Raw genomic sequence first — 21,254 nt, 5'->3', positions numbered from 1 at the left:
ATGGTTGGGAGGTTGTTTAAAAAAAAAAAAAAAAAAAACGTTTTATATTACCACACAAAGATGCGGGATATAGCCTAGCACTCTGTGCTTTGAGAGGGATGTGGGACACGAGCAGGAAAGAGACCATCGATCTCTTTTCTGATATCTTCATGTTTTCTACTTGATGTAAAATGGTCTGAAGAGCAAATTTTATCCTCCACAGGGGAGAGACATTTAGGCTATATTTGATATTGCGCTGCTAGAGAAAGTGAAACTAAAATCACCCGCGCGTGTGAAACGCGCTTTAGCCTACAGCTAAACTTGACGCACCTTACCATGTCTAATAACAAGCACAAACTGTTAAAAAGAATTTAACATGCACTTGTACAAATGTAGGCTATCTGTCCAACAGTGTTTTTCTACTTTACCACAGAATACGAATATAATAGGCCTAATTAAAAGCGAACCAATGAAGAAACGTTTATAATACCCTTACAAAATGGATGAGAAGTTAGTGAAGATTTGTGAAAAGAAACAAGAGATTCCATGCAGGGATGAGTCAAGATTTTTGAATATTCGATTAGTTTATTTAATCATAGAATATCGAATAGGTTGTGCGATTATTCTCTAAATTAAAATCTCCATGTATTCGGTGCTGATGCGGTTGTGACGCGTTCATGTAACCGGAGGGTGACGCTGCCAATAACACACATGACAGCTGTCACAGAGAACCGGCAAAAGTAATGATTATGAATGTCTCAAATATATCAATGAGACATTTTAATGGAATAACTAATGGAATAATATTGTTAAATTCGCTGATAATCGGGTGACCAGATCGCAAACCAGAATTCAAAGCCAACAAAGCTTAAATTGATGGGCTCACGAGCAACTCTCTCATTCGTCGTGACGTTATAACATTTCGTCTCGTCTCGTTTTGGTCAACGAAAATGAGACATTTTAGCATAGATTTTATTTTGTAAACCACATTTAGTCTCGTTTTTATTAGTCAACAATATTGCATTATACATTTAATTTTAATTTATGTTGCGTCTCGTTTTCGTCAAATATTTCGTCATAATTTTAGTTGACGAAAGCAACACTACCATTAACTCGTCCTTATGTTGTTAAAAAACTATTGATGTTTTCTTCCATATGGCATGAAAGGATATGAATAACACATGTAACATTCATACATTTGGTAGACACTTTTATCTAAAGCAATTTATGTATTGCATTTAAGGTATAACACTTTCTCAGTTCATGCATTCCCTGGGAATTAGGGGTGGGGGAAAAAATCGATTCTTAGATGCATCGCGATGCGGACGTGGACTATTCTGAATCGATTCACAAATGCCAAAAATCGATTTCCAAAAAAAAAAAAAAAAAAAACGGAAGACGGAACTCTGAAGCGTGGAAACAATATTGTCAAAGCTTCCACCCGGCCCGGAAAGGGCAAAGCGCATTACACAATCAATCGCAACTTTTATTGCCAAGGATTTGCATCCATTTGCAAGATGTTGCACACTTTGGAGCCGAGATACAACGCCCCATCTCGGAGATATTTTACAGACACAGCGATCCCCACACTCTACAACAAGACCAAAACCGAAGTCATGGAATCACTGAAGAAAGCGGGTAGGATAGCTGTAACATGTGATGCGTGGACATCCGTATTTTATGTTAATAGAGATTCAGAAAATGTTGAAGTTTGTTATAATTTGTTATTGTTGTGATTTTTACTGTAGTGAATTTACTGTTGTGAAATGGAAAATCAATAATCGAGAATCGTTAATAATCGAAAATCGACTGTAATCGAATCGGGACTTCAATAATCGTAATCGAATCGGGAAATCAGACAGATTAACCACCCCTACTGGGAATTGAACCCATGACCTTGGCATTGACCTGCTCTGCTGCTTGAGCTACAGGAATAATAATGATGATGATAAAATGCACATGCATGAATGACATTCTGTGATAGTGACTTTACATTCAGTCCGTTTCTCACACAAAGCTATTGTATAGCTTCAGAAGACTTAGTGCAAAAGTTATGACAACAACTTTTGTGGTGCTTTTTTTGGTCCTTTTTGGAGCTTGACAGCTCCTGGTCACTTTTGTTGAATGGAAAACAATGGTTTAGACATTCTGCTAAGCTTCTTTTATGTATTCCGGAAGAAAGGCAGACGGGTTTGGAACAATATAAGTAAATGACGCAATTAAAATTTTTGTCAGAAGTAATCTTTTAGACCACTCTTTCATGCATTTCACACATCATTTTGAATGAAAGAAATGAATTTTTAATGTTAGTTCAGACGTAGTATTAGTGCGATCACGCTTCTTAATTTGTCCTGTCAGGGTCATCCATAACAGGCGAAAATACCATCAATAGCTGTGATTGCTCTGCTGTGAGTCAGAGTACTTGTTTATGATACACAGCCAGATGAGCAGTCTCTTCATTTCCTGGCCCACCCCCCTTCAGAACCATCACTTATCATGCAGACCCCGCCTCCCTCTTTATCGTCAGTAATGATTTCACGATGACAGGCCAGAGAGCTGTCAAAGGCCACCGTACACTCCGTCCCAGAGCGCGCACATCTTAAAACCATCCTCGTATCTCTGCGATCGCTTTCAGCCGGTCGGCTGTCATTTATTCTGCTGCATGTGTCTCATGGCTTTGATGCCTGAGGGAGGCGTTCACAGCCCCTATTGATCTCCCTAACGTTCCGATCTGTTGTTATGTTGTTATTCCTCTATCTGCCCTCCTCCTGGTTTCTTCATTTGTGTTCTGCCTGTCCACCCCTCCTCCTCCCTCATTCACATCTCCCTTCTCTCTCTCTCTCTCTCTCTCTCTCTCTCTCTCTCTCTCTCTCTCTCTCTCTCTCTCTCTCTCTCTCTCTCTCTCTCTCTCTCTCTCTCTCTCTCTCTCTCTCTCTCTCTCTCTCTCTCTCTCTCTCTCGTTCCATCTGTCAGAGTTCTGGAATGGATGTTTGAGAGTTTTGTGTTGCTTAGCAACTGTGGTTTCCATGGGAACGCCAAAGATATTCTTTGTTTGCTTGGCGACCGGGAAAATGAAATTAAAAGATGAATTAGGAAATCGATGATTTCCATTCAAAGGAAGCAAATAAAACCCCTAACAGATTATACTCCGATATAATAGTGGGATAATTACACCCATCCTCTTTCTGGCCCTAGGCTGGTGGCTCTGATTGGTCGGATTGATCAATGCCTATTAATGGTTTAGGTTTCATTTTCACTGTGTTTAGATGGGCCAAACACAGATTTGGTGCGACTATTCTCTGTAATGCTATTGTGATACGTGCCCGAGAGTGCAACATATTGATGCGTGTCCTTTATTAGCGAGTCAGAGCGCCTGTGTCCAGATGTGTTTGTCTCTGAATGAGTTCATGCATACGTGCGCATGTGTACACTAGCATTGCATTAATTGACACTTCTTTGATCCACCAGCCTCTGTTAATTGCTCTGGGATTTGGAGAATTAATTGGCCAGTCAATGTCATTATTTCCACCCCACTCGCCCTCTCTCTTTCTCTCTTTGGCCTACACTAGGCATACTCAAATTACACAGTTTAAGGGACAGTTTTAGAAAATGCATGGTGACTGGGGTCAGGGAATAAAATTACCTGGTAATATAGGTTATTAATGTTTGTAGTAACTATCAATTACATCTATATCTTTTACCAGCTTCATTTTTATATTATTTCAATCAAAACATTTGTAATAAGTCTTAAAAACCCTTTCCATTTTCCAATTATTATGTATGATGTGAATTTTAACACCTTTTATTTACATACTGTAATTTATATATTTGTTGCATTGTGTTGCTCACATGCAGTCCAGACATAGAAGAGACACAATTAATGGCTAGTTTGTGGTGGCTGTCTCTCTGTGGAGTATAGACCAGAGACCATATTAATATTTGAAGGCTGCTTTTCTCTTCCCGTGGCTGTGTGAACTGCTAGCAGATGCTCTGGAGAGCTACTCTACCTGGCAAAGCGGTGTTCCCAAACCTAGTGAGCAGCTTATTTTCTTCTTTTTGGTAAATTCTATGAACACATTGCATGCATGTGGAGAAGGCAATCCCCCTTAGCAGTGCAACAAGGTTAGTGAAAGCAATACATCATAGATGTGGAGCAAAGAGAGAGAGAAATGTCAGTTAGAAATAAATTTAGATGACAACACTTTACAGTAGTGTTCAGTTAGTTATGCAGGGCTCTAGACTCATTCTTCCCACTGGTCGCACTGGATTTGCGACAATTTTTAAGTTGGTCCCACCAGCACATGTTTTGGTTGCACTTTTTTTCCTTTTTGGTTACAACATGGTATTAATCAGTGCATGCTGATGAATAGTTATATTAATTTGCATACCCTAGTTTTGCACTGATGTTAAAAGACTGCAGTGACACAAGGCCCTATGTTGGCAAAATGTTTTGATCTTTTAACTATCAAATGAAAACCATGACACTATGAAAACACCATGTATGTTTTTTGATGTTTGATTATTTTTGCCTTTGCCTAAATTTGCCTTTTATGTTTCCTTTGCTCACTCAGTTCCTCCCTGTCCGCACCTGTGCTCTCGTCATCATGGTCTGAGTCTGTATATTGGCTCGTCTTTTCCACCAGCATCCTCGCACTTCACACTTTATTTTTTAAAGTAATCAGTAGGGATGCACGATAGATCGACCACATATCGATATCGGCCGATAAATGGGAAATTTTTTTATGTTATCGGTCCGATAAGAAAATGATGCCGATATATCAAAGCCGATAGATAATAGATTATTTACTTCAGTTAAGAGAATGCGTGCTGTTCGCCATGATGGTTTTAAATGATTGGAGTCACTTAGAAAAGGAAGATATGTTAAGTGCAGCACAAATCTGTCACATAGGCTTCATAACATTATAATAAGAACGCGCTTGTAAAAGAATGTTGTGAATTCTTGTTTGCCAGCGCGACGACTGCGTTGAGGCGGAAAGAGCGTGTCTGGAGTTAAGCCTTCATGACAAGCAGACAGTTCACTTGAGCATTCACAGCATTTTGTAAGTTGTAATGTTTATTTTGTGTGTATATATTATATATATATATGATTAATCTAATATAGGATGCGTTCAGTTGAGTTAATGAACGATGCAGTGAGCTTAATTGACCGTTCGCAAAGACCCGCCCCCTTTAGTTACTTTTGCCATGTCATTATATTTGTATACACTATTGTAAAAATTCTTTGGGTTTAGTTGCATTCTTCAGCAACTGTTGAGTTGATTAACCTTCTAGCAAAGCGATTCAGTTTAACGTTCGTTCTCTTCAGCTTCAGCGCGCACAGCTCAAACAGCAATGAGGTCATTTGAAACAGTAAGCCTAATATTAAAGGTGTTTAATATTACTGTAATATAAAAAAATAAATAAAAAAAATAAAAAACATTGATGCGTTATTATTAATAACTAGCATTTTTTTGTTCTCGTATTATTTTCATCAACAATATGGTTTGATTAATCCTTTTGTTAGACAATAGATTTTTTGGTAACTCTTTACAATAAGGTTTCATTTGTTAATGCATTAACTAACATGATTTAACAGAGAGCAATAGCCTTTGTTAATGTTAGTTAATAAAATATTTTTATTGTTACAATAACACTATTTTCATTGTCGCAAGTAATTTTTCACAAGAATTTCGCACACTAAATTTAAAAAAACACTAACAGTTCTGGATAAGAACCGATTCTCGGTTCCCAACCCTACTTATAAATGATTAAATGCAAAATGAATAGTAGTCATTCAGATTTATGTGGTTTGGTATTGGTCAAATGTGCTTGGAATTATTATAATTATGCACGCACTTAATTTGTATATTCAATAAAAAGCGTTCCAGAGAGCTCGCCCCATCACTTTATATTTGACGCATTCCATGTATTTATCTGTCGGGTACTCGAGCAGTCCGAATGACCGAAATTCACATCCCTTCTGTGTTTTGGGTTGATTCACTTCCAAACATATCCAATTTGGGCCTGATCCTCTTAAGCATTTAGAACAGCATTTATATGCCGTGACTGCAGGCGTTCTCTCACAGAATCATTGTCTCTTGGCCGGTCACAATGTTGTGTAGTTTTCTAATCATTTCAGGCTGTTTTCTCTTTTGTCTCTCTGCCACAGTCTCTCGTCCTCTGTCCAGTTTTGGCCCAGGGCCCATGTTGGTTTTTACGCGCTGTGGTTTGTCGTACAGTTATTTTCCCAGGCAGACTCGGGCTGTATCTGTGTATGCGCCTTTGCCCTGTAATTGCTGTGTTTATTCTAGTTGTGTGACACGGCTCTTTAGTTATTTTCTTACCACCAGTTTTACCAATCATGTCCTGTAGGTTAGATCACTGCGATACTGAGCATCCTGTTGACTCTTGGAGAGTTTGAATGATTGTTTTAAAAAGCTGTCACCAATTTGTCAATATGCAGCTGGAGATGTTTGCTGCTTTTCAAATTAAGCTTATGACCTTCCTTGAACGCACAGTAGTTTTCCAAACCTGCCAGTTTGACATTGTGAGATGACAGTTTGAAGAATGAGCCATAGCTTCCAAAAGAGCAATCTTCTGCTCCAAGCTGCTCCACTGCGGGAGTTTCCCGCTGAGCTGTAGATGTTTTGGTTTCCAGATGAAGAAGTAATACATTCAGAATGCCAAGTCAGTATAAGGGAAAATTTACCTTAAGTTGATGATGTGTCATTTAAGTAAGTTAATTTAAGTAGCTAGTTTACAAAATGTGGGCTCTTCAATGAAAGGTTTGTTACATGACGGATGACAAATAACCTGTTTGAAGTTTGATTGGTATTACTTTTACCAGGAAGAAAACATTTTTTAGTTCTTCTCTCTAACGTGGAAGTGATCTGACTTTAATGCGTAGCACAGCATTTTTATCATTATGGGATGATAATCTTGATATATGCCTTTACAATTTTACTGTTTTTATTCTTTGAAACTGAAATTGTCAATTTCTTCCAAACCCGCATTACTTTTTCCTTCAGTAGATACTATGAAAGTCAGGTTTGGACCACAACATTTTTTTACTGTAGGGAAGAAAAACAAATCTTCAAAATACCTTCTTTTGCATTCCACAGAAGAAAGTTGGTCAAACCAGTTTGTAACAACACAAAGAAATGAGGAATGCACTTTCATTTTTGGGTGAAATATAATTTGTCTTTTGTAGGTTGAATTTCCCCAAAAAGTGTGAACGCTGGTGCAATCATGCAAGTGTTTGTTTGGCATATACAGTAGGTGAAGACTTGTTTGACAACAATCATTATTTTTGCAGTTCTGCCACAGAAATAACACGTTCAGCACCTTTTTATTTAATTTTTTTCATCAAGGAAGAGAAATAAGTTTAGTGCATGTTCCAAAACTTGGCCACCACTCAACATGACATGTCAGGGAACTACACTGCGACCAAAATGGTCGCATATGCGACCTTTTGAAATGCCATTGCGACCCTAATTTTTAATGGGTCGCAAATGTATCACTGATTATTTTTGTTCCTACCTTATGTTTTAGGCAATATGCTATGATTTACTATGAGCATTTATTAAAACAGAAATGTGTATTTTAAGAACACGTTTTATAACGTGCTCTGAGCATTCAACACATAAAGTTGGCTTCAGCCCCGCGACTTATAAAGAAATCGGGTTGATGTGCGCGTTTGTCACACGTTTCCCGCTGTTCGCGCATAACCATTCTCCTCTATTGGCTCTTTATTTGTTTTAAACGGCAGACGTAATATTAATCCGTCTCTGGTCATGATTTGGAGAAATTGAGCATTGAACCGTTTTGCCGTGCTGCTTATATTTATCACGCAGTAAAAATGCCACTCCCCGCGGCCAAAACCAGTCGTCTGTGGATGAGAATCCAAAACAATTAGTGGGACGTTGTCCTGCTTCACTTCACAGGCGCTGAGTGAAATGAGAATTTTAGAATGACGGGACACTCATTTATATGACACTTTATTCAACAGGAAGAACAGCTCGTTCCGCGCGTCATACGTCATTGTACATGCGCAGTCCTTTCAGTTTCGGTTTTCAATCCGATCAAGTGTTGACATGTTCTCTCGATCACATTACAAAAGGAATAAACCACCCCTTTCAATCCGATCGAAAATGCATTCGGATTGAGCTCAATCCGATCGATTAAGGCGTTTACATGAAGATTTTTTTAGTCCAATTGAGCCGTCAATCCGATTATAAGTGTCCATGTAAATTGAAGCTTCACAATGACAGTATGAAGCAGGCGAAATGTATAGACATGTACATATCCCATGACGCAGCAGCCCTCCCTACTGCATTTCGGCGTCAAGCAAACCGAGCAAGTGAGGAATCTGAATTGATAATTAGGCTAAGTTCAATGTAGCTTATAATATAGCCTTATTTGTGGCTTATTATATTTCACTTAATTGTGAAGTAGACATGCATTTTTGTATTATCTTTAATACTGAATAGTCAATAGCTGCTGAAAATCTATTATTTTATGGATTATATTTATTTTATTTTAAGAGTTCAGGAGTCTGCCCATCTGTGGCAACCATAGCATGTTGAAATCCAAAAGAAATTAATTTAGCACATTATTGTGTACTGTATTTTCTATTGCAGTAAATCTATCCCAACCAATGCTAAAGAAAACAAGGCGGCATGTGGTTTAAAAGATGGAAAGTAAAATAAAAAGCACACCTGTATGCAATACAGTTTCATTATTGTTCATTATTATCTAGAGCGGCTTACTATAAATAATTTGTGCGACCAAATCATGTTTTGCGCCAGTAACTGAAAAAGTTAGTAGCGCAAGTGCCACCAGTGGAAAAGGTTAGTGTAGTTCCCTGCATGTGCAAAACCTATATGACCGATTCATCATATATAGTCATGATGCTCGACTAGAAGCTGTGGCTGTGAGTCTGAAACCCATTCTCTATTCGGCCTGAAATGAGCGTGGCTTCTTTTTGCTTTTTTTTATATTGAAACTTTGCATAGGGAAGTGTTTGTGTTTGTGTCACAGAATAAGAGAGGGCAAGGGCGTGTGTGAAATGGAGTCATGACAATTTAGACCTAAAATAAACGGACACTTGTTTGCTGAGTCTGCAGTGTGTGTGTGTGTGCGCGTGCATGGGTGTGTGTCTGTGCGCTTGTGTGTGTTTAATGGGCTGTCCCTTTTTCCATGTTCCATCTTCGTTCGCCTTGTAAACATCACTAAGACACTCACCTTGTTGGTAAGGTATTGTAAAATAAAGACACATTAACCTGGCCTACTAAGCTACCTCTCGCAGGCTGCCCAGGAAATGCTGTTTATTTCCCTTTGCGATGCCCAACAGTAAACTCTAATGTAGTTCCTTGTGTTTTTGATCTATGCGTGGGCAGTGTGGTTAGTGTTGGCCTGCACTCTTGCACACGCATGTGAGCGCTCCTCCCCTTCTCTCATTGAGTACCACATCTCAGTATTGATTGCATACTTTCGGGTGGCTGGTAAAAACGGCAGAATCAGTCTTGTCAAACAAGTGGTGAGGAGAGAGTCAGGCCTTTTATTTGTCCCCTCAATGTTTATGTAGCTTTTAGGCTCATTTGATAATGCTTTTAACTGCTAATGAGAGACTAGCACTCTCAGCTAATTCTTCTTCTGCTAGACGCTTTTATCCATTTATCATTCAGATCCGGCATTCATAGCCCGTTAACAAAAAAAATTTGTGATAATAAAAATAAACCTAGGCAAAGACCTAAGCCTTTAAAATGACTTAAATACATATATTATAACAATGAGGCAATAATACTTGGTTCAAATAAAGTATCAAAAGCAAGTAATCATATGGTTTGATAGAACAAAAGTGTTAAAATACATAATATAAACAATCATCTTATTTACATTACATATTATAACAAATGCCTACAGAGGGCACCAACGGTGACTGTTGTTGTTACACATACAACATGATAACTTGTTCATTATTGGCCAAACAACATTCAATTCAAATGTTCCCTTAATCTGTATTTTCTTGAACAGGAATATGTGGACATCAAAACATGCAAACTCAGAGTGAGGATTTAAACTTTCATTTTGAAATCACGATGAACAATAGTTCACGTTAAGAAACATTGGCGTAGGTTTACAAATCGGATGAAATCCCAGATTAACGTTATAAGCAACCCAAACTCTCAGAAAATGCAGAGATGGAATTTGAGATGCTCCACGCATGTAAATGACAACAGTTCATGTGGAACACCATTTACTGTGAGCGGAGCCGCTCTGAGACGCAGGTAATGCATGTAAACACATGCATGTAAATAGTTCACGTGCATATATATATATATATATATATATATATATATATATATATATATATATATATATATATATATATATATATATATATATATATATATATATATATATACATATTAGTGCTGCATAATTAATCAAATTTCTGATCGCGATTACAATTATACCCCTTTTCCACCAAGGCAGAGCTGGTGCTGGTTCGGAGCCAGAGCCTAGTTTCAAATCGGTTCTTTGTTTTTCCACCGCCAAAGCACCAGCTCCGAACCAGTAAAACTGGTTCTTAAGTAGCACCAAATCATTGCAGGGTCTAGAACGGAGCCAAGTAAGAACCGCTTGCGTCAGGGGCTGGGGGCGGGGTTACCGTGACCAACAAGACGAATAGAAACTTGTGACCGCCATTTTTAAATAGCAGCTAGTCGAGCTAATAGCAGCTCGATTATAATATCCGTCTATGTAAGTTACGGCGAGCTGCACGAACGCGTTGGATTCCGATGTATTTTTGCAATCCCATGAGCATCCATAGTATTGCAACGTCCGTTATTGTTGATGGCTTGTTCGAGATGCATCGGAGCGCGAGGACCGATCGGAGCTGCGGTAGTGTTTGGAGAGCATAGGACTCCTTGTGCTTTTGATCGCTTTAGCAGTGCTTTGATGTCATGCGGCGATCGGTCTGCGAGAAGCCGAACCATCTCGAACAAGCCTGGCGTGTTTGTGTTTGGCGCTACCGCACTAGCGGTTGCTGGGCAACATGAGACGTATACAGTGACATAAGATCTGGCTCTGTTGTGGCTCTCTAGCCGGTGGAAAGGCAAACCGGTTCTTAGTAAGCTCGTCAGTCGAACCAGCTCTGGCTCTGGCTCTGAACCAGCACCCGGTTCTTGTTGGTGGAAAAGGGGTATTAGGGATGACACGAATTACGTAATCGTTCAAAGCCACGATTACAAAAAAAAGTTAACTTGCATTATTCTTCGTGCTTAAGAGTTGTGTTAGGTTGCATGTTACGTTGTGAGAGGCGAATCACAACTTCTTCAGAGAACCCAGCACTACCAGTGACATAAGTGTACGCTGATTGGTCGAACACACGAAAAACACCAGCACCCACCATTTTTAAAAAGCCATGTACACCGCCTATATATTTACTCCACAAACTAACTCTACGAACATGGCAAACAGTGATAGATGGATCTCTCAACCTTTACACTAAGAAGAAAATCCAACCCAACAAATCAACATAACTCCGCCGTGTGGTCAAAATCACATCAAGCGTGGCTTACATCACTTCTGAGTTCCTACTGGTGGTGTGAACGCCAGGGGGAAAACGGCCATATGGGAACATTAGTTCTCGGTGAACCACCTTGGTGGCTGGTTCCTAGAACTAAGTTCCTAGAACTACCCAGTGCGAAAGCTCTTCCACACATGCGCAGTAGATCGGCTTGGACAGTAGCAAACAAGCGGTTTTTTTCCCAGCGCATGCGCTGTTAGCGGTCATAAAAAACGTCACGCGGACCCTCGCATAACACTAGCTTGAGAATGCTCGCGCAAAGAGGAAGATGACCGCTCTACTGCTAAATGCTGTTTTATTATAATGTGTTTACTTTCACTTTGATTTGTAGTGTGTTTGAGAGTGTTTTCTTTTCCCTGTTAACATTCGCTCTTTGACATGTATGTGAAGAGTGTGCTTAACGTAGAAGAAACATCTATAAAAGACTCGTGGAACTACCAGTTAATTTGTAGTCTTTTTTTTGTAACTAGTCTTTCCTATTCTTCATCTGGGCAGACTTCAAACTCTCTGACAGACGTTACAATAACGGCAAATTATAGCCTACTTCTGCATAATGTGTCTCTTTTTACAACAAAAATACGAATTCTGCCGATAGTCTCAAGCATACAGATGTCTTACAGCTATGAAAACCTTTTGTAAGGTGTTTAATTCATAAGCTGTAAACCATAATCATCAAAATTATAACAAATAAAAGCTTGAAATATCTCACTTTGCATGTAATGAGTCTACATAATATATTAATTTCACCTTTTAAGTTGAATTACTGAAATAAACTTTTGCACCATATTCAAATTTTTCGATTTTCACCTGTGTGTGTGTTGGTGTATATATACGAGATCTCTCTAGACTAAAATGTGACAAGATTTCTTGTTGAGTGAAAAGCTGTTTCGTGTCAGCATTGCCGCTTCTCTATAGACGGAGTACGTGCGATCGTGAATTTGAAATTGGAAGTAAAACACGAGCTCCCTGATACGTGCAAATTAGGCTGCATACAATAGCCTGTCTCCCATTATCAAACCTATCTCTGGACTGTGTGGTTGTGGCTCTGGTCTATGTTTTGGTCTCAGTTTGCACTTTGTGGAGAGATTACTGTAACATCTGAAGAACGACAGACAAGGGAGGCTCCGTTTCTGAACTTTTAATCGGAACGAATCGGAAGAACAACTGTACACAAACGCACCAGTCTAACTCACTTACTCGTTTCTATCTACCCGGCCTTTTCCCGAACTTAACACCTTAACCCTATCACTGCCGGTGCAAAATAAAACCGCAATTTCACAACAATTATAAAGTCTACATGTGAAACTCGAAAAATTTGAATATGGTGCAAAAGTTCATTTATTTCAGTAATTCAACTTAAAAGGTTAAACTAATATATTATGTAGACTCATTACATGCAAAGTGAGATATTTCAAGCCTTTATTTATTATAATTTTGATGATTATGGTTTACAGCTTATGAAAACCCCAAATTCAAAATTAGAATATTGTAAAAAGGTTTTCATAAGCTGTAAGCCATAATCATCAAAATTCTAACAAATAAAGGCTTGATATATCTTACTTTGCATGGTCTATATAATATATTAGTTATATATAATATATATTATATATAACTAATTATACTATATAATAGTATATATAATAGACTCATTATAATATATAATATAATGAGTCTATATAATATATTAGTTTCACCTTTTAAGTAAAATTACTGAAATAAATGAACTTTTGCACCATATTCTAATTTTTCGAGTTTCACCTGTGTGTGCTACAGTACTTTGATTATGGTTGCTTGCACTTATTGTTTGCACTTAATACAACTAAGAATTATTATAATTTTTTTTGCTATACTGTTTTTATTTATTTGTTCAATTTGTGTAAAGGGGTTCAATTAGGAGGTCACACACTGCCTCAAACCAATTTGTGGAAACATCTTTCAATGCATTTGATCATTAATACTCCATGACATTCATTACAAGATTATTAGTTAAAACATTTCAAAATGCACCTGCAGACTATTTTTCCAGTCATGAATTTTGTCATTGAGGATTTCTATAAAATATTGTGCAAAAATCTCTTCTCGTGAACCCAATCTTGTGTCTTGTCTCGTGAGCTAAATGTCTCGTCACACCCCATATATATGTGTGTGTGTATAAGTTTGTGTGTGTGTGTGTGTGTGTGTATATAAGCAGATACATTATAAATGTATAAAAAAATATAATTTAAATGTAACAATAATAAATTCTAGGGATGCACGATAATGGATTTTGGCCGATATTCGATATGCCGATATTTTCAAACTAATTTTGTCCGATGCCGATACCGATACCGATATATACCATAAAACGTAAAATAATAGCCGAGTCCCAAATTATAGACGCCTGTCTCTTTTACACGCCTGGTGTGGCTACAGGTTTGGATAAATAGAGGCCGGGTCTGTTTTTTAGTTTCGGGTTGTATTTAATCTTCTAAAACTCATCAGATCGTCTGTTTAAGCCAGTTTTATGGTGCAGATTGCGCACGCAAGAGAGCCTGCACAGCTGATAGCACAAGCAAGGCAGGCAGAGAGAGTTGGTGTCGCGTCTATGACAACTCGAGGTATCGCACACCGAGAAGCGCAGCGACGCGTCTATGACAACTCGAGGTATCGCACACCGAGAAGCGCCGCGCCGCGTCTATGACAACTCGAGGTATCGCACACCGAGAAGCAGCACATCTAAAAGCTTTCACAAAGAAGCGGCAAAAGTAATGATTATGAATATGTCAAATATAGCAAGGAGACATTTTTTCTGTGTCGGCTGCAAAGATGAAGTTGACAATGCTGACTCGCGATCATCGCAGTAGTGAACGCGCCTGAGAGAAATGCACATTTCATACGGATTACATAGTTTTCTTTCGTTTTGAATTGTTCTGTTTTTAAAGTATGATTTAAAGCGTTCTGTAGATAATATATATATTTCTTAGGTCTGTGAGGCAAGTAGGCTATGCTGAGTTTCGGTTCATTTATGAGACGAGCTCCAGTTAATGCGCCTCCGTGTCGTGATATATTATTTGCTTTACATTTATTCAATCCATGCAATTGGTTGATGAAACATTGATTAAAATTAAGAGACAAATAATACAAAACGAAATTCACTTTAAAGAAAGGCTTTGTGCTTTCTGACTGAGGTTTCTGAGGAAGTTTTTGCAGTCTTTTAGAGGCGATTTCAGAGCGGGTCGCGTCCATAACCGAGAACTATCATGTCCATAACATAGTTTTTTCCTCATAAATGCGAACACGAAAAATGAAATAAAATGAATATTTTATGTTCTGTGGAGAGCATAGTAGCTTGGAGAGCTTACATTAGTAAGCTACAGGACATTGTCTTTCAAAACATGAACTGCTGGAAAGCGAAAAAATAAATAATTGCGTCATTACCCAGCACTTCTGAAAATGCACTTCTGAATGCGTCTCTTTCCCCAGCACATTTCAAACCAAACTGACGCCCATGCTTGAAATGCCTCCACATGTTGGAAGTTTCCGTTGCTGGCGCTCATGCTACGTTCACTGTCGTTACGTGCGCATAGGAAACAGGCCACCCTATCGGCAAGGCTCATCGGCAGAAATATTCATATCGGCCGATGCCGATGATGGTCAGTTTAAGCTTTTATCGGCCGATACCGATGTTGTGCCGATATCATCGTGCATCCCTAATAAATTCCACGTATGCAGCTATAGCCTAAATAGCGATTTGGCGATTTTGATTTAAAGTTGACTTTGAATCAGCACGGTGGTAAAAAAAATAAAAATAAATAAAAATTGTGAAGATTCCTTGTAGACCTACATGTAATTACGTGATTCAGTGACCGTCTTCCCAGATCTCCTGTGCTTCAAGAGAAAGCACACACTGAGTGGTCCGTCAGCAAGCTTACACCACCTGTACTTGGGCTCGAGTCAGAATCCTGCAATCAAGGAGAGAGATCATTTTGTGCATTCAAACTGCGATTAAGGGTAATCCATTAACTCTGTGACGTAAGCCACATCCTCTTCAGCGTGATTTTTATATCTATCACTCTTGCTCACCTGCTCAGAACATAAGGATATGAGAAAACCCTGAATTAGGCGATTTTATATGCAATTTCAATTGATGTGCAGTCAGTGTGTTTATATGTGGCTAATCTGACATTTAGAGCTGAAACTGTTAAACTAGTTTTTTAACCAGTTTGTACCTTCCATCTGCCTGTTGATTCCTTGCATTTGTGCAACTCATTTATATGACTGCCATCTGATCAATGTTTTCACTGTGATCCATGGCTGCGTTATCATACATTCGTGTTCGTGTCACTAGCCGCTGGGTTTATTCCTCTCTGGATTGTATTTGAGACCTGACTCTACACTGCAGACAGCAGGAAAGGGAGGAAAACAAAGATGAGTGTCTGAGAGATAACAGAGAGGAGGAAGAGGACGGCGGGGAAGATACTAAGATGAGAATTTTTTTTTGCTGAGAGGCCCTTATTAGTATCGCTACTACTTTGCTACATTACTATTGTTCATACTTGCGGGTCCGATTGTGATATGGAAATTCATTATATCTGAAATAGTATAGCTTGTGGAAGAATGTGTGAGTACTTTTAAAAGTGATTGAACTTGTGAAAATGGGCAAAATATCCAATAGACTGACATTGTCACGCGCTCAACATGTATGTCTGTGATTGGCTACAATGATCAACGCTTCAAAAACATGTTGTAAATAGTTATCTTTGATGCTCTTCACCGAGCGCTTGTGCAAGAGACACACAGGAGCGTTTGAAAGTGGGCGTCTATCAGCGGATCCATAATTTATCCACTGATAAACGGATCCGCTGATAGTCGCCTCTTGCCTGCTTTTAAACGGCCAATCACAGACATATATGTTGAGTGCGTGAACAATGGCCAATCAGAGACATATATGTTGAGCACGTGAGCACAATGGCCAATCAGAGGTGTTTGAGAATCCATTCAACAGTGCTCAAAAATGCTAGAGGGAAATGCTGGTGTCGTCACATCTTTTTGAATTTCAGTACTTGGTACCGAAGTTGGTACTTTTGACAGCACTATTGGTCCCCATGTAATTTCAGCTTTGCGTTGTATTATTTTGGTATAAATGCTCCTCAGTTCATGCTTTCTGCTTTTTGAGCTACAGTGATGTCAAAGTGAACCAGCATTCACTCAGAATTTTACTTCATAAATGTGATGTATTTATGAAAATACAAGGACAAGACATGACTTTATCCATTGTGAGTTGATTGGATTGTGAAAAGGAGCAGGTTTAGACCTAAAGATTGTAGTTGGTTCTTGGTTGTGAAAAGAATGACAGTTTTGTCCTAGAAATCAGGCCATATTTATCTGAGCTGCTTTATCACCCTTGATTGTCGTAATGTATGGCAGTATTAGCTGTTCGTTTTATTACCGTATTTTCCAGACTTTTAAGTCACACTTTTTTTCATAGTTTGGCTGGCCCTGAGACTTATAGTCAGGTGCGACTTGTATATCAAAATGAATTCATACTGACTGAGATGAACCAAGAGAAAACATTACCGTCTACAGCCGCAAGAGGGCGCTCTAGTTAGCGGAGTTGTTCAGAAGCGACACCGAGGATGAAGAATTCAGTGTTGTGGAATAAGATCGCGGTAGCTTGGTGAACTTGCTTACCGGTAACTTGCTTGTTGGACTCGCTGGCTTTTGTTAATTTAGCCTGTTCAGCCTCCCAGCCCAGGTATATGTTCTTTATGCTATTGTGTTGCTGAATAACTGTTAATGTGTTACGTTAACATACCGGACACCTATTCAGCCTGTTGTTCTGTGTGTTATTGTGTAGTTGAATAACTTGCCTTTATAGATTAAATGTCTATTCTTGGTCTTGGATTTTGTGAAATAAATTTCTAAATAAATGCGACTTACAGTCCAGTGTGATTTATAGTCCGGCAAATACGGTATATATTTATAAAATATAAATGACAATACACATACATACATTCACATTTTTAAATATATATTTAAAAATAAGTTATATTATGGAAATGTTTGTTTTGTAAATATATTAAATGCATATCTCCAGGGACTGCGTGAAAATAAAGAATCGCAATACATTACTACAGCATTGTAATCAAAATATCTGTTATGCAATATGTCATTTTGAATATTAAGCATCTGTAAATGTAAATTATTAATTCCATATAATTTTAGCTGTGTTGTATTGTGGTGTAAATGTCATTTTAAAACACTTAATTTAAAATGAATATGTATAGACATTGCTGTAGCTGCCCAGCTGCACCATGTTTGTGGTGTTTTTTTTTTTTTTGCTTTTAATCTCCTAAAAGATAATTCCACTGCGATCCAATTAACGTCTGCACTGCCCTCCTATTTTAACAGTGGTAATCAGCTCGCACTAATGCTGCAGGTATCAGAAGTGGCCACGCTCTCAGATCTCATCGCCCAACGCTAGAACTGGCACGCTAAGCCTTTAGAACAACGTTCCTTCCTCCTGCATCTTTTATCTGCTCTGTTTATATGACTTGCAAGGGCCATAGCACTCTTGACACCATTGAATTGAATTTTATCCTGTGACTTTTGCCCTGTGTGGTCACCCAATCAGACGCTGAGACAGGCAGGAATCTCTGTCCGAGGCCCGTCCCCTCCACTCATGATGGTGGCCCATTATTGTTGCTATGGGAACAGTCTCAACTTTGCTGTCTGTGCTGATCTTCTCCCTCTGTGCCACGTCGTCACCACGTGAGCGTATGGGTTGTTTAACTGGTAACTTCTGCTGTGCTTTGTTAAAGCAAACAAGTTGAATATGAGAAAGGAAATGCTCCAGCTGGCAGGATCGAGTGAAATGGAAGGTCAAGGTGGCTGTCTGATGGAGGATTTTCTGAATTAGGATAGTGGTGTCTGTCCTGTGATTTAGGGATAATCCTCTCAACAGTAACTAATCCGCGGTCCACTGGTTAGGTTGTTGTTATTATTTTCCCTCGTTCATTGAGAGCATTTACCATCAGCACTGTACCAGTATCCGCAAGTCACGAATGAGAGCTAAACTGTTTGGTGAATCCCTGAAGCCGTTTGTGTCATATTTTATCCTGAATCAAAAGGGGAAAATATTAAATTGTTGTGCATAAAAACAATCTTTTAATGACATTTATTTTCATGACACCATGACAAATCAGGAACTTTCTTTGCAAGGCTGAATGCATGTTTATGATGAATATCCATCAAATATATATCGTTTGTGATCTTTCTTCTGTTTTCTTCACCGCGTGATATTGATTTGGTTATGAAAATACTGCTTTGTTGGAAAAGCTTCCCCCTTCAAAGCAAATCATATTATAGCCTATTTATTCATGGTGATAAAGCTGCTATTTGAGTTGTCTCTTTATTATTTACTCTAGTTATACTTTTTGTTTACTTTGGCATGAATGCCTTTCAGGAGCTTTCAAAGGCATCAATATAGCTACTTTTTTATTTGCTTTATATTTATAAATAAATTTTCTTGCATTGCGCACTCTAAAAAGGTCAAATCTTTCTATCGTTCATTCTGTTTTGCACCTTATCTAACTGTTTGCCTTCCTGCCTCTGTTGTCCAGGTTTCCTCTTGTTCAAGGATTTCTGCATGAACGAGATCGACGAGGCCGTTCCACAGCTGAAGTTTTATGAGGAGGTAAAATAGTTTTTTCTATGCAAGCAGGCATCTGTATATTCCCTTTAATGGGCTTTGTGGTTATTGTGCATGTTTTTACTAAAGATTTTTTTGTATTTGACCTGACTCATCATCATGCTGGTTATGACCCGCAATGACATGGCTAATCGATACGGTTTTTTTCCCCATTCCATTGACCAGAAGAACACCATGTGTCCTATTAAACAGCGTGGGATTGTCTCTGAGATGACGGTAGTCTTGTTTTGTCCTTTTCAGATTAAAGAGTACGAGAAGTTGGATTCAGAAGAGGAGAGGCTAACGCGCAGTCGACAGATTTATGACGTCTACATAATGAAGGAGCTTCTGTCGTGTTCACATGTAAGGAAAAAATGTCAGAATCTATAAAATGGTCTCTAGCAGTCATTTCTCATTTATACGACATAGGGCTGTGAAATTAATAAATAATGAATAAATATTCAAGATTTTGTCTCTGCAATTCAGTTCTACTAATTTTGCAACGTGTTGGTTACAGTATGTAATTTAGATCTGCTCCTTTCGTGTCAAAGCTTTCTATTCACTACATGATTATTTGCAAGGTCAAATAGTGATCTAACAACTAATCAGTGAAGATGAATACTTGCATTTTACATAATAATTGTATATAATAAACTGTGTATATATATATATATATGTATATATATATATATATATATATATATATATATTCATATATCTTTTTTTATTTATTATAAATTATATTTTGTTATGTTGTTTATAATCATGAGCCCTAATATTAGGGGTGTAACAATACACCAATGCCACGGTTCGGTTCATATCACGGTTTTGGAGCCTCGGTTCGGTTTGCTGTGGGGGCAGGAGGCTCCTGGCAGGGCACCAGCAAGAATAAAGAACACTATTCACTTTTAACTTAATAACAATACCAATCATTTAACTCATTAACTATCTTTTTACTGTATTATTAATATTTGTTAATCTTAGTTAATAAAAATACAGCTGTTCATCCTTTGTTTATTCATGTTACTTCACAGTGGATTAGGCTAACTAATGTTAACAACTTTTGATTTTAATAAGGCTACTAGTAAATGGTAGCCTGGCTAACGCCAGACCCAATTCTCGTTGAGACTTGGGTCTCGGAACCACATGCGCATTTTCTCGTATTTGAGGCGTGGTTTACGAATGCCCGGCGCTGTTTATTGGGTGCTAAGAATGTCTATCAAATGCGCCTGTACGTAGCTCATAACCAATCGTTTCCATTATACCAGATGACGTATGTATAGACGCCAAAAGCTGCTCTTTTTTCAAAATAAACTTGCGTTCTAAACTACTTAGAACAATATCTAATTCTGCATCAAAAGGTAGCTTCGCGTCTGCTGCCATGTTGAATCCATAAACAAACTGCTTAGTTGTGTCGCATAGATGTCGTCATCGTCTTGCTGCCCCCTCCCCGTTCTGTGATTGGTTCCCTAAACGAGGCGAAAATCAGGTCCATGGTTTCCAGACTGCCTTTCAGTGAGAATAAAATCGCGCTGCGCAAAGGCAGTATGGGGAAACCCAGGCTAAGTAAATGATGAAATTAACATTAACAAAGATTAATAAATGCTGTAGAAGTGCAGTTTATTAATAGTTAATGTTAACTAAATGTAGTTAACTAGAGTTTAATAAATTTAACTTTATTGTAAAGTATTACCGATTTAGACGTCTGGTGAGTTGTTGGATAGATCAGTTGTTTTATCCATTCATTAAATGGAATCGGTTCAAAGTCATTAGTGCGCGAATCGGAGGTGTCATTAGCGGACGTGTACGCGTTGTGTGATTATCCCGGCAGTTTAGGACATTGCACAAGATTTGTGTCAACATAGAAAACATTTAATCACTGGATAGGTTTTTAGGTTTATTGAAAGTGTGGTTTGTCTCAGCTGAATGTGCGGAACGCTTTTCAGAGAAGATAAGGCAACGATTTTTTTAGCACTATACACACCGTTAATTCAGGAAAAAACATCTCCCAAT

General features: G+C 38.4%; 1 protein-coding gene across 2 annotated transcripts in view; it reads left to right on the top strand.

The window, feature by feature from the left end:
• The window catches only part of grk3 (G protein-coupled receptor kinase 3), a 73,429-nt gene that overhangs the window by 16,116 nt on the left and 36,059 nt on the right, over nucleotides 1-21,254 (top strand). For both annotated transcript variants that reach the window (XM_079599290.1, XM_079599291.1), the window contains exons 3-4: nucleotides 19,174-19,247; nucleotides 19,503-19,604. In XM_079599290.1, coding sequence (XP_079455416.1) covers nucleotides 19,174-19,247; nucleotides 19,503-19,604 — 176 coding nt within the window. The remainder of the gene's footprint in view (nucleotides 1-19,173; nucleotides 19,248-19,502; nucleotides 19,605-21,254) is intronic.

This window comes from Phoxinus phoxinus (assembly GCF_949152265.1).
Source record: "Phoxinus phoxinus genome assembly, chromosome: 23".
Lineage (NCBI taxonomy): Eukaryota > Metazoa > Chordata > Actinopteri > Cypriniformes > Leuciscidae > Phoxinus > Phoxinus phoxinus.
The sequence above is the reverse complement of the archived record's forward strand: the minus strand, read 5'-3'. Positions and strand labels throughout refer to the sequence as shown.